This window comes from Taudactylus pleione, unplaced genomic scaffold (assembly GCF_031769625.1).
Source record: "Taudactylus pleione unplaced genomic scaffold, aTauple2 ptg000655l, whole genome shotgun sequence".
Taxonomy (NCBI): Eukaryota; Metazoa; Chordata; class Amphibia; order Anura; family Myobatrachidae; genus Taudactylus; species Taudactylus pleione.
The window spans coordinates 261,769-276,199 of NW_028285057.1; the positions used below are offsets into that span (position 1 = coordinate 261,769).

General features: G+C 44.9%; 1 protein-coding gene across 2 annotated transcripts in view; it reads left to right on the forward strand.

The window, feature by feature from the left end:
* The window catches only part of LOC148478420 (MOB kinase activator 2-like), a 47,433-nt gene extending 42,723 nt beyond the window's left edge, over positions 1 to 4,710 (forward strand). For both annotated transcript variants that reach the window (XM_088455422.1, XM_088455421.1), the window contains exons 5-6: positions 2,228 to 2,352; positions 3,485 to 4,710. In XM_088455422.1, coding sequence (XP_088311548.1) covers positions 2,228 to 2,352; positions 3,485 to 3,762 — 403 coding nt within the window. In that variant the 3' untranslated portion in view covers positions 3,763 to 4,710. The remainder of the gene's footprint in view (positions 1 to 2,227; positions 2,353 to 3,484) is intronic.
* Positions 4,711 to 14,431: the final 9,721 nt, after the last annotated feature.

Consider the following 14,431-nt stretch of genomic DNA (forward strand, 5'->3'; position numbering starts at 1 on the left):
GCAACTTCTCACTCTAAGAATGTGCGTCTTATTCTCATAGGAAGCAACAAAACTACTTTGCTACATTGCACTGATCAATGTGATGTGCGACATTTGTACATCTGTGTGCGACTGAGTCTGAATCTTTCTACGAACTACTGCGATGCCGCTGCTTTTTCTTACGCTAAATTCCATTGTGCTTCATCTCAGTGTTTAGAATTAATTCCTGTGAGATTAAAGTCACAGTTCGGCGTCTCTAGTACAGCGTCGTTTCGCATGTGAGTAAACATATTGCAGGTGAGCCTCTGTCGCATGACTAAGGTCTATTAGTATAGTATGCCCATAGGGGGGTGTAGTCGGCATGCCGACGATCAGAATCGCAGCGCCGGAATCCCGACAGCAGTCATATTCCCGGCTCAAGAATCCCCACCGCTGACAGCCTGACGTTAAGTGTTAAGGTTAGGTTGAAGGTCAGGGGTTAGGGCTAGGCACTAGGGGGTGGGTTAGGGTTAGGCTGCGGGAGGGGAGGGTTAGGTTTAGGCTGCGGGGGTGGGGGTTAGGTGTAGGGTTAGATACTTGCCTACAAGAATCAGTATTCCAACCATTTGTGATTCCGGATCGCAATTCTGAGCACCCGGTATTCTGTGCGCTGGGATCCCGTATCCAACCCGCCCATACAAACAGCTTACGACTGCATTTACCAAGATTCTTTGTGATATATATATATATATATATATATAAAATATTATATTAGCGTTGGTTATCTGACCGCTTGTTAAAGAGTAAACATTTACGCCTGCTGCAAGAATTTTTAATTTGTCATCTTTGGTCTTAAATGTAATCTGTTTTATTTAATTTTTTTTAAAGACCATTTGTTCAATGTATGGAATGAAATGACGTTGCGCAATGCTAGGGAAGAGTCAGCCTTTAGCAGAGTGTGCTGCAGCTTTGCCAGTTACAGACCCCCCCCCCCCCAATCACATCCTCACCTGAGTACACTACAGTCCTGATAGCCGCTGTCACATGACCCCATGGCCACACACAGGAAGAGTAGACTGCATAGACATAGGTCCAGTCATTTGGGCTGTGACTGCCTCTCAAGGGGTCCTTTGTATTTGAGTCGGCTGGCGGGTCAATAAAAAGTTCACGTGATGATTGGCTGAGCATCACCTACACAGCCCTTATCCCCTCTTCTTCTTCTAATAATAATCATCAGCTGACCAGACGTTTTGGCTTGCACCATCTCAGTTGAATGAGCTGATATGAGATGTCGGTCACAATTTAGTTACATTAAAGAAAAGAAAAAAAAGGTTGTTTATTAAGTGATGAGTTCCTGCAACTGTGACGGCGACTGCAGTATGCTGAGGAAAATTATTTCCATCGTCAAACGTTTGAGCGATGCTTAAAATGTAAACACGTCGGCAGCCATTTTGTTAAAAACAACTTCTCTTAAGCAATTATTATTTTCTGTGTTTGTTTTTCCCTTAAGCGGCTGTAAATGGTGTATCTTGTACTGGGTGTACATTAATGTATTGTAATAAAGTGGCTACTAGTTTCTAAGGCGCCTATGTACTAAGCTTTATTATTACTATCCTTTATTTATATGGCGCCACAAGTGTTCCGCAGTGCCTTACATAGTACATAAACAAGAAAGCAGTGACTTACAGTACAATACAATGCGGGACAAGGACCTGGTTTATACACATTGCTGCTTAAACGACCAGAACACTGAAAATAAGCAGCAGGGTGTAAGTAACAAAGTGTTAGGTGCCCTTGTGGGGAGTTAGGAGTAGACAAAACTATAAGTAGCGAGAAGCACTTGAAGGAAGACGGCCCTGCTCGTGAGAGCTTACATTCTAAAGGGGAGGGGCAGACAGACAGGGGTGACACACATAGGAGCAGTCAGGGAGGAAGGAGCATGAGCAGCAGGTTAGGATGAGAGCTGGAAAGCTTTGATGAACTAGTGGATCTTGAGAGCCCTATTGAAGATTAGACGGAAATAAAGTACCAACCAATCAGCTCCTAACTCATTTTTCAAACACAGCTTGTAAAGTGACAGATGCTGATTGGTTGGTATTTTATCTCTCTCCAAGGCTTAGTACACAGATCCCTAAATTATGCAATCATTGTCCTTGACCTTCAGAGACCCCGTACTGTACAGTGTAGACTAGCTTATAGCAATGTGTGTGTTCAATGTCCGCCATTGCCTTGGTCAGAAGATTCATCTCTCCCATGTTTGTGTCTCCAGCCAGATCCAGTGGACGGACGAGAAGGGGCGTAAGAGGAAGTGCTCGGCCCCGCAGTATGCAGACTACGCTGCCAGTATCATTCAGAAACTGCTGACAGATGAAGACCTGGTTCCCACTAAACACAGTGAGTGATTCTCCTTTTCCTTTAGGGCTTTTCTCGCCTCTGCCTAATATTCTGCTTCTTGTTAAGTCAAATACAGAGCAGTAGTATTGAAGTTCAGTTTAGAAGAGTAATAACCGCAGCCTCGGGCAAAACGTCCCTTTGCCTATAAAACAATTTTCCTCTAGATGAGGAGTTGAGTGCATTAAATTAGATTTCATTTGTTATGGCAAAACCCAGTTAGATTCTTTCCTTTAGAAATAATAAAAAATTGCATTTCTAAAAAAATAACATTGTGCTGTAATAAAGCTGCTACTAGTTTCTAAGTACTGCAATCATTGGTGGGAAATCAGTTGTACGTGATTGAGTCTGTGCCGTTCCAGTGCCACATTGTGCCTGCCCAGCATTGCAAGTTTTCCTTTTTACTCCATAAAGATTGGAGAGAAAACTAGGCAAAGTCAGCACTACCATAACTGGCCGATATGTGCACGTTAAATTGAATCTCCCCTTTGTCCCTTACTTTCAGGGACACTGTACTGTACTGTATAGACTAGCTTGGGGAACAATCGTGTTCATGTTTCACGTATTAGCCTGAACCCAGGCCACCACAATTCACTCTAGGCATGCAATTAGTGATGCCATGAGGACAATGTAATAAGCCTGTCCTAGGGCTCCCATTATTCCAAAATGAAACAAAAAGAAAACACTAGTACCCCAGTAACCTCTGAAACTAGTTCGGGAAATAAAATCCACTCCATGCTTTCTCTTTGGTATACGTTAAAAGGAAAATGGTTAAAGGAACATACCTGCTCCTTTACTGTGAAAGTTCTCTCATTTAGAGACTGGATTCTAATCAAATGATCATAACTAGTCAAAATAATTGTGATGAGGAAGAAAATAGGGACTGCCCTGGGAAATCAGGATGCTGGGGAGCCAAAGCCTGACATCCAGGTGGAGCGATGTTGGTGAAGGTGTGTGTTGCTCATTAATACAACCAACTGCTTACAAAGAGATTTGTTTTTATCCTTTAACATGAATGAGAGTATGAAATTGACCTGAAAACCCAGAACTCTTTGCTGTAAGCCCGATGCCTACGTTTGATATAGATTTATTGCCTAAATTTTTATTTTTGTCTCTTTCTGTTTATTTTCATCAGGCAAAGAGTTTCCAAAGGCCTTTAAACCGGCTATCCAGAAGACCTTCCGGCTACTCTTCCACCTGCTGGGACACATTTACACCTGTCACTTTAAGACTGTGGTTAGCCTCGAACTGCACCCCCACCTCAACACTCTGTACCTGCATCTGCTCCTGTTCTGCGCAGAGTTTCACCTCCTCGACTCCAAAGAAATGGCCATGAGTGAAGACTTAACCACAGCCTTGATACATTCTGGTCCCTCTCCCAAAACCTCAGGAAGCCACACCCGGAACACTTGAACCAAACCAACAGGCGGGGCTATTTTTTTAATATAATTCCTACTTATACTGCCACCGGGACTTGTTACTTTTACGTATATAGCAAAAGCATATAATACCTATTTTCGCGTTATCTCCTTCTTGGCGTGGCACTATAAGCACAGCTTTTACTTGCCAAAATAAAGGTTGCGGAGTCTAGCAGTGGATGTTGCAAAGCATTCTGGGAAACGCGTATAGAGACGGCTGGCTGCGCCACATAGAGCTGGTTGAAGCTGAGTACAGGGACTGTTCCTCTTGGCGACATCTGCTGAGCCGGGCAAAGGATGCACAGAGACTTTGTTATAAGGCGGAAAACGGTGTCTTCGTTACACCTGATGGCATATTCGTGTAACTGGCACTGGACAACTCATACAGGCTTACACTTTTATATGCTGGCGAGGTCAGACGCTCCAGGACGGGCACTTCTTTTTGATATTTTTTTTTTTATTTCTTAAAAAGCATATTTTAAAAATTAAATTATAAACGCGAATTACATATTTTAAGGACTTGGTTGTAGCTGACGGTTATTTGTATATTTTACTTCAGGGGATATGTTACCTTTTTCTTACGAAACAAAAAACGCACTTATCTTTTGTAACTTATTCATTTTAAGAAAAATAGCAAAACAAAAAAAAAATTATATAAAAATGAAATCCTTCTACCTTGGTACGTGCTGCCTCTTCTATTATTGAACCATTATCTATTGCCATCATGTATATTCTTTCAGTGACCAGCTCATTACGAGTGAGGCCAGCTCAAGTTTCTCGCCCTCTATTGGACGGAAAAGCATGTGAGATAAGACTTTCATGGTGGGGGGGAAGGTTTTTTATCCTATGCAGACCATTTTGTCACAGTAAGAAGCCATTGATACGTAGCTCACACTATAATGCAAATTTCCTTTTGTAAAAAAAAAAAAAAGCTGCTAATAAAATCCACAAATATATTTATGAATGGTGGAAAATGATTATAATCAGACTGGAAATAATCATTCATTGCCAAATTTAATAGAAGTGATGATGTCACGTGGCATGGCGTCACCACATCCGGCTTCCTGAGACGCTACAGGAGTATGTACGGATCCCCATCGGCAGTGTGCAGGGCCACTGGGCTTGACTGTGAATGAGTCGGCGGGGGTGTTCTAAATTCCGGGCCAGACCTGGGACTTGGGTGTAAAAGGGGTACTTTCCCCACCAATGATTTATAAACTGGGGTTAGATGGTGCTTATTACACTCTAAAAACACAGTAGCTCGTTACTTGTAAATGCAATTACCCAGAAGCCCGATCTTCTTCTTCTGGAGTGGTGTATCTGCATAATGACCCCAGGGAGCCTATCGTGAGAATACTCCTAACACTCTAGACTGCATTTTACCTGTCTTTTAAGTAGACGGACTGTAATACTGACCCTAATGCTACAAGTCAGACTCTCATCACGTGTCATATTCACGGCTCACTGAGAAGGTTAATGCAGTCGCCTGCCTTGAAACTATTCTTTGCCCGGAGGTTAAACTCAAGATAAGAGCAAGTAAAACACGTAGCTCAGTATAACCAATAACACTGTGTGTCATTCCAAGTATATCCAATAACAGGATGTTTCATTCCAAAATTCTGCCCGTATCGCACGCCCAAATATGTTGATTGTAAATGTTTACAAGTTAGGAGCGGTTTGGCTCATATATCAGCTGAGAGCTTTTTGTTGTACTGTAACAGAAAGGTGAAAAGCTGTGACCTGCAATAATAATACGGTCACCTGTGTTATGGGACCAAAATTAACCCTTTAATGGATGGGTTTTTTTTTTTACAAACAAAAAAAAGAAATAAACAAAAACTAACATAAAAGAACAAACCAAACCGGTAACAGCAAATAATGAGCCGTCATCAGCAGTGTGTATCCCCAAGGCAAAAGGTGAAAAAAAAAACACACAATTGTTAGATGGTTACAACACATTCTAGAGAACCCAGCAAGCCTCCAGCACATTGGGTCAGTGTGTGTATAGAACCGCCAGGGCATAATGAAACATTAATTGGAAGAATAGTGGGCACCCGTTGGCCACAAAAGCAACCTAGGCCGTAGAGAGCTCCTGCACCGATGCATATGTGGAGTTCTGCCATTGGGCATTTCCTGGTAGCATACTTGAATCGATGATCAGCTGTAGTGTTCACGGAGCCATCCACCGCCTGGCAGTGCCCACTCAACCCAGCGCCAGGAGGTTATTAATCTAAATCTAGATGCTGGTTTGCAGAGTCTTTAATGCATAAATGAGCCCTGGGATCCTGCATTGTTTCTCAAACCTGGTCCTCATGGAACCTTAACAGTGCATGTTTTCCAGCTCTAGCTGGAGCACAGGTGTGTTAATTAACACAATAGTCCTACAGGTGGTACTAATTATTCCTGAGTATGCCTTGAAAACGGGATGCAGTCAGGATACCGGTGGGCGCTATCCTGCCTGTCGATATCCCGACACTTCCATACCGACATGGGACCAACGTCTATCATTAGCCCCACTACGGAATCCCGACACCCGCCATTCCGATGAAGGTATGCCGGGAGACTAAAGCTAGCCACACACTAGACCAATTATATCCAACCAGCCAACTAGTTGATTGGTTGGAATGAAAATCTGGTAACGTATGGGAGTAAATGATGATCAGCAATTTGCTCCTAAATGCCAGAAAACAGATGAAAATGGTCGTTTAGACAAGTTTGTTAAATGTTTGATCTAAACTATTTGTTCAAACAACAGTTTTGGTCCATTTTCCAGCATTTGGAAGCAATTTGCTAATTGTATTCCTTACCAGATTTTTATTCCAACCAATCAACTAGTTGGCTGGTTGGACAGATAATCTTTAGATGTGTGGCCAGCTTTAGAGTCTAGCCGTGGGGGAAGGTTAGGTTTAGGGACCCCCGGGGGGATTTAGGGTTAGGCAACCCCCGAGAGGGTTAGGGTAGAGGAAGGGGGGGTTAGGCTTAGGCACCACTAGGGGGGGTTAGGTTTAGGCACTAACAGGGGAGATTACGGTTAGGCACTAGGAGGGGTTTAGAGTTAGGCACCCCTAAAGGAGGGTTAGGTTACTTGCCTTCGGCTGTTGGGATTTCGACCTGTCGGGCTGCCGCTGTCGGTATTTGATCTGCTGGCATTACATACCGATTCCCCTGAAAACACTCACCGTTAGGGTCCCATGAGGACTGAGTCTCAGAAACGGTGCAGTAAAGGAATGTGGATTCCGGTCCTTATGCAGCGCACCGCTCAAGACCAAAATGCAGAGCCCAAGGGGCAGGGCCGCAGCAAATGCCAGAATCCCGCAACAAATATTTTAACAGCAAATGATTATTGGATCTGAGTGGAGCTGACACAGGAGATGTTTATATTTTTCCTATTATAGTAAGAGATCAGTTTTGCTAATTTTCGATCCAGTAACTCTACCCCCTTCAGAACAACACAAGTGATGTGAGAATGCAGAAGGAAGTCGCCCTGTATACACTGCACAGTTTTGTATTGTGCCGTGTATGCAAAAATGATCGAGCAGTCTGGACTTATTCATAATAAGCAGTGGTGAAACTATTGTGGCTGCAGGAGATGTGATGGCTACAGGGCACGAAGGTGAGGGGTTCCCAGCAAAACCCTTATCTGGGCCCCTACCAATATTTTACATTGGGGCCCGTAGTTGCACTGTACTGCTCCTGGTGACTTTTAGCTACACCTGGCAGCACGTGACTGGTGCTCCTCTGCACCATAAAAACACCACATTTATGCCTAAGGCCCATATCTGCCAGCCATGTAGGCTAAACAGCTAACTGAATCAACTAGAACCAGGCCGGGAATTAAGGGGGGTACTAGAAGGACAGTTGTATCTAGGGAGCCCAGATCACTCATGAGATTGTTTACTCTATGGGCCTGGTCACTCAGGAGACAAGAGTCCAGTCAAGGTTCTGACTGCTGCTGCCGGCCCTTGCAGGGGGCAGGCATGAAGAGAGAGCCCAGAGGTCAGTCAGCGCAATAAAGGGTTTTTTCTGTTTGCATTTGCGGCAGAGTGAATGGTAGAGCAGCAGCAGAAGACAGAGAAGGTAAATGAGGGCAGGCGCTGGAGCCGGACAGACATGGCGGGAGTGTGGTGCTGGAGCCACAGAGATGGGTTGGGGATGTGCTGGAACCTGAGAGAGACAAGGGAGAAAGTGGGGGGCTGTCTGGAGCTAGAAAGACAAAGGATGAGGCTGGAGATACAGAGAGGGAGATGAGGCTGGAGAGACACGGGATGGATGGTGCTGAAGACACTGGTATGGGGAGACATAGGGGGAATGATCCCATGGTCGACTGGCCTGTACCAATTGGGGAGGGATGGGGGCCCCAAAACCATGACTGTACTGGCTCCTAAGATTTTTGTTGCAAGCCCTGACTAGAACTACAAGCACCAGCATGCACATGGACGTTGTGTAGTGCCAAACTTGTGAACTACAGTTGTTCTCATCTTGCAATAAAATCTGGGCCCCATTCATACAAAAATGGTATTTCCCCCTTACTAAATGAAATAGTAAGCTCAGATTGAATTAAGGTGTCTTGCGCTTTGTTAATAGCTCATAAAAAGTTAAATAGTAAAAAGTGCCAAAATGAGCGCTCATTTTGGCACATTGTAAATGAAACAGTAGTGCCACTTATAATGGTGCCACACGTATTATCTAATTAGTTGTCCCCGGTATCTTTCTTTCTTTAATTAATTAATACAGGAGGCACCACTTATTTCTATTTGTTAATACTCCTTTAGTAGTGTACACATATGGCATTACCTGATTAAGTATGCGCTGTTGTCCGTGTGTAGGGTGTTGGATGTAGTCCTACAAGTGCCAGCTGCAGGACCAGTCATTGGGATGTACAGCCATGGGCAAAGGTTCTGAGAATGACACAAGTATTGGTTATCACAAAGTTTGCTGCTACAGTGTTTTTACACCTTTTTGTCAGATGTTACTATTGTATACTGAAGTAACATTACAAGCATTTCATAAGGGTCAAAGGCTTTTATTGACAATTACATTAAGTTTATGCAAAGAGTCAATAATAATGTAATTGTCAATAAAAGCCTTTGACACTTATGAAATGCTTGTAGTAATGTTACTTCAGTATACTCTAGTACAGTATTGGCTAACCTTGACACTCCAGCTGTTGTGGAACTATATATCCCAGCATGCCCTGCCACAGTTTTAGCATTCCCTAATAGCAAAACTGTAGCAGTGCATGCTGGGTTATGTAGTTCCATAACAGCTGGAGTGTCAAGGTTAGCCAACACTGCTCTAGTAACATCTGACAAACAGGTGTACACACACTGAAGCAGCAAACTTTGTGAAAACCCATTCTTGTGTCATGCTCAGAACTTTTGGCCATGGCTGTATGCTGCGCCTCCCAGTAATGTACTATGAGGGAGATGTATATTATCCCCCCCCCCACCCCAAGTATGCCACCATTTAGTTACAGTACCACCATCAAGGGGTCTGTTGATCCCTACACTATACCATGTATATTCTCCCCACAGACGTAATTTTCTCAGATACCCCGAGCCAGCTCCTAGTGACCCAGATCTATACTTATGTTATGGTTCTGCCCACAGATGGTCAGCCCTGCTCTAGTAGTAACGGGACAGCAATCTAATCGGGTCTGGGGGCGGGGCTATGCTCCATGTACCGGAGCCAAGGAGGGGGGAAAAAACCAAACCATCGTGGGGCTCTGTGTCATCGATGGCAGAGAACCATTCGATCACAAAACTATCGGTGGTTAACCGTCAATTGTTGGTAATCATCGATGGCCATCCTTACGCTATGTTCAATTTGGAACACATCGTGAGCATTCTGATTGTATGGAATAGACACGTGCTGGCAAACACGAAGGCAGCCATTGCTATGTGTATTCATTTTGTGTATTACAGCGAGAAGCAACTACATTTAATTTTAATCTCTGCTAGAAAAATAAAAGCCAGCATTTGGTCCCAGAACATCTGTCCATGTAAGCAGCGTTATATCGAATAAAATTCTCTCTGCGGCCAGCTCGCACAGAAACGCAGCGCAGGTTACTATTTATCTTGTGAGATGGAAATAAACTGTTGAAGCGCTGTCTAACGTAGTCACAGCAGGGTCCTCAAGATTCTCTAACCTAAACATTATACTGACTCCTTCCAGCAGGCACTCAGATAGTTTACCTTGTAAAATGTCTAATTGCAAAACAATCGTTAAATGTTTGCATGAACAGTATACAAGTCTTTCAGCCTTGGAAATAATCGGATTTGCTACCTTTTATGTAGGTGGAATCTGCTTCTAGGTCAACAGGCTTATTAACCTTGTTGTTTGAAGGCAAGCAGTTGAAACCGGGAGCATATGTCTTCATGTGACCGCCCTAGCAGGAAAAGGAACAGTACAATTCCAGCTTGTTCCTAATCCCATACTCCTAGGATGCACCCTAGGTAACCAAACAACTAGCCAGGTGAAATGACATTCGTACATAACATTTCGGCATTCCCAGAATTCTCTAAGCTGCAGGATCTTTGGCTCCTCGGAAGACCATATGGGTAACCTTACTTTGGCCCTTGAAAGAACATAATGCTTTCTTTGTGGGGTAACTCTGAGTAACGAATATTATTCCTGCAAGAGAAACTTCTGGTCTAGCTGAAAGTACAGGCAGTATTTGGGGCTGGATTAACAATGGGGTGGGCGGAGCCGCAGCTCAAGGTCAGTGGCGAACACAAGGGGAGTTTCTGAGTGCCCAGAAAACTTCCCTGATGGATCAAAACATTTTTTTATTTTTGATTATTTCTAAAAAAAAAATGTAAACAGAGACAGATTTTCCCTGTGAATCTGAGCTACAGCGCATGCGAGTCAGCTCTTCAGAGTCAGCACTGGTAATGGTAAGCTCCTACAATGTTTACGGGATCACCGAACCTGAAGAAGTGTAAAGGGGACATTACAATGAGCTGTGAGTCTTGTGATTAGCCACACAAAATGACCATTAGAACCAACCACCAAATAATCAGATTTGACCACAATGTGGGCTCCCAGGGTGCAATAACCCGGCTACTGGTCTGGTCTTTTAGCCATCAGAATTGAGCTGTGTGCGGCCAGTATATCCAGGTCTCTGTTCTATTGCATTTCTTTCTTTGACCAGCTTAAACGTGCACAGTCTGTACAGAATGAATTTCCCACCGTCAATGCTGTGATAAGATGTAAAATAATTCCTGTTACTACTATTAGTGCATAATATTAGTCATTTGCGCCATCTAGTGGTTTTCATGTGTTAATCGTTTTCAAACTAGCACTGCTCCTTAGGGGTAAATTTACTAAGCTCGAATGCCATCAAATGCGGCAAAATCGGCCATGAAATGCATATTTGGAATTTACTAAACACTAAAATAATCCGACTTTGCTCCAGTCGATGTCTAAACCTCGGCCAAGAACACCTGAAAATCGGACGATAACATGTTTTCAAACAAATAGATGATCAACTCAACTCGGCAGCCTTTTGCCATAGACATCAATAGGACCTCAACATTTACTAAAGATTGGTATTTGTTATAACAGCCGATGAGTAGTGCAAATCGGCCGCAAAAGTCGCCAAATACAAATCTCATATAGAACACCTTTTTCAATTCGAGTTTCGCATCTCAACCAACATACTTATAACCATCACCGACAACTCAATTCTGTGGCTAATAAAAGGGGATTAAGCACAGGAACTGGCTGACACAGATGCATGCACAGATCAGGGGCATATCTATAATGGGTGCGGGGGACACACGGGCCCCTGGGTCCAGATCGCACATCCTGCACCCATACTTCCTAATACCTCTCCGAACAGTGGCGGAACTCCCGGAGACAATGGAGTAATTTGCCGCCGGGCGCCAGCTCTGAAGGGGGCACCTGGCTCCACTGTCCCCCCGCTGTTCCAGGCACTGCATGGAGGAGCACCGCTGATTGGGCTCCAAAGCCCCAGGGTTTGGAGACCCAGTACTGGTTGTGCTAAATGCAGGGGACAAAAGACGTTAATTTACTAAAAACAGATAAATAAAGAAGCACTTACAAGTGTCACCGGGGGATAGAGGGGAGACGCTGCCCGGCAGCAGCAGCATTGCAGTGGACAGAACATAGTAAAGTAAAAAAAAATAAACAGCCCCCTCTGCCTGGCCATCCTGTCCCATTGTAGCCGCTGCAGACCGGTGCTGGGCAGGAGTTCGGGGTCCGTGCCAGCAGCTGCAACCTTTGACAGCCGGCCGAGTAGGGTGGTGGGGGGGGGTGCCGCAGCCGATACATTAGCCGGGCTGATCCGGGAGACAAATAGAGGAGAAAGAGAATCTATTTTCAGAAGAGTTGTCAGATTTTCGGGAATAGATACCGAGAGAAGGAATGATGAATTCCTCCTGTAATTAGGTAGAACTCCATGCGAGCTCTAATTACCTAATTATCTCCAAGGATATTTATTATTGAATAGACCCCTGTGTCTATCTCCCTCTCTGTGAATCTTTCTGTTGTCTCTCACTGTGTGTGTGTGTGTGTGTCCTTGATTTCTGTCTCTTACCCCTTTCTCCTTCTTCCTATAGCCACCCACACAGACTACAGGGATTTATATATATACTGGTGTAATGTTTATGGAGTACTGCAACCTTCACAGTGACCTGTGAACAGTACTAGTGGGGAGAATGGCGGGGGGGCTATTGGTCAGTGCTAAACTCTCTGTGTGACCGTTGTTGGCAAAGGCGATGTGCCACCTTAATGCCTCAGCAACTGTTCATTTAAAACAGTGCAATGATGCAGGTCTATGGTCACCATCAAGTACATATGTGCTGCATGCCTGCAGGTATGGCGCGCAACCATCTGTCCCCGTCAGGCAATAAAAAAGTCATAGCCCTAGCAGAATTGAAGCAAAACTAAAGGGGAGACTGTTACAGGGTAAGGGAAGGGGTGTGTGAGGCAGAAGGGTATTAACGTCCTTTATTGGAGGCAGTACAAGCTGAGATCGGGGGACACGCAGATGACAGACATGCCTTTCGCCGGCTCCCACAACGCATGTCAGAGGAGGGACAACATTAAAAATTATATAATAGATTAAGGGCCCATCTGTTTACCATACTTGCCTACTTTTGAAAAAGCATTTCAGGGAGATTGTGAAAGCAGCACCTATGAGCGCGGTGGTAAAGTGGGCGTGTACTGATACATCTGAGGGGCGTGTCATAATCCTGACTTACATCCAATTATAAATGATCCCCAAAGCAGTTAGTAAGATCTACTTGTTGATGAAAACACACTGATACTTTTCAGAAAATACCTGTAGCCATAGGGATCAATGGGGCAGATGTACAGTACTTCTCCCCTCCCTCCCCTCACCCCTCTTCTTTACCTCCCTCATTCCTGTCACCTGCCTAATTCCATTATACCCTCTCTTTAACAGCCTTAGTAGTTCTAACCCCCCCATGTACCTGCCTCATTTCCATCATTTTACCTCTCCCTCTTGCCTGCCCCCTCCAACTTTACCATGTCCTCTGTTTATTTCCCTCTATGCCCCAGACCTAAGCTTCCTCCCTCCCTCAGTGTAATCATACACACAGGGGCGCGCTTTCTACATACCTGTGTGATGCCATCAGTGACCATGATGTGACTCCACTCCCTCTGCCCGGCAAGTGGCAGCAGCTTGTGCAATGCGCACACAAAAAAACCACACGGCCACAAAAACGCAACCTGCTGCTGGTCGAATAAAAATAGCAAGCCCAATTCCACTTGTTACAAACGGAATTGGCAACTATAATCGGCCACACGCTACTAAATGCTGTGAGCCCTGGCACTTTGCAGCTTGTTGCTGCAGCCATTCATGGATCCACACAACACGCAGTTGCTCCTGGGACCTCCTACCCCAGGGGGAGTCCCACAATTTTGTGACATATTTTTTTGTATATGCTCATTGACCTGAACATAATGTCCTTGTATGCTGGCTTTGTTCGACTCCTCTTTTGCTTATTTCTCGTCATTCCAGTGTGCCGACTCCAGCTTCATTCTTGAGGCCCCTTGATGAGCCCATGTAGCTTATACGGAATCGGTATGAAATAGCGACGGCTGAATAGCTGCCGGTTCTCATACTGATGCTGGAAGCCCGAAGGGAGGACATCACGACAGCGCCTGGTAAGTAGGCTAACCCACCCTTGTCCCCTCCTAACCCTCCCTTGGTGGTGCCTAAACCTATCCCGCCTTTGCCGCACCCTAAACCTAACCCTCCCGGGTCAGTGCCTAACCCTAAACCCCCTTCCCCTATGCTTCCCCGGGGGGTGCCTAACCCTAAGTCCCCCTGAGGGTGTCTAAACCTAACCCCTCCCCTCAGCCGGGGATAGTTAGGTTGTAGCTAAGGGGGGGGGCCTTAGCTACAACCTAACTATCCCCGGCTTACCTCGTTCGGGCTGCCGGTCATTGGGATTTCGGCATGGGGCTAAAGACAGGCGTCTGCATTTTGATGCCTATCTTTAGTCCCAGGTCAGCCTTCGGGATTCCTATGGCTGGCATTTCGGGCAGCGGTAATTTAACCACATCCTGCTTATACAAGACTTCAAATGTACCTGGCCCAGGGTAGCTGTTGTCTCTTAGCGAATGTTACCTGCAATCTATAACACTAGTGCAGGGTACCGTGACCTATGTAG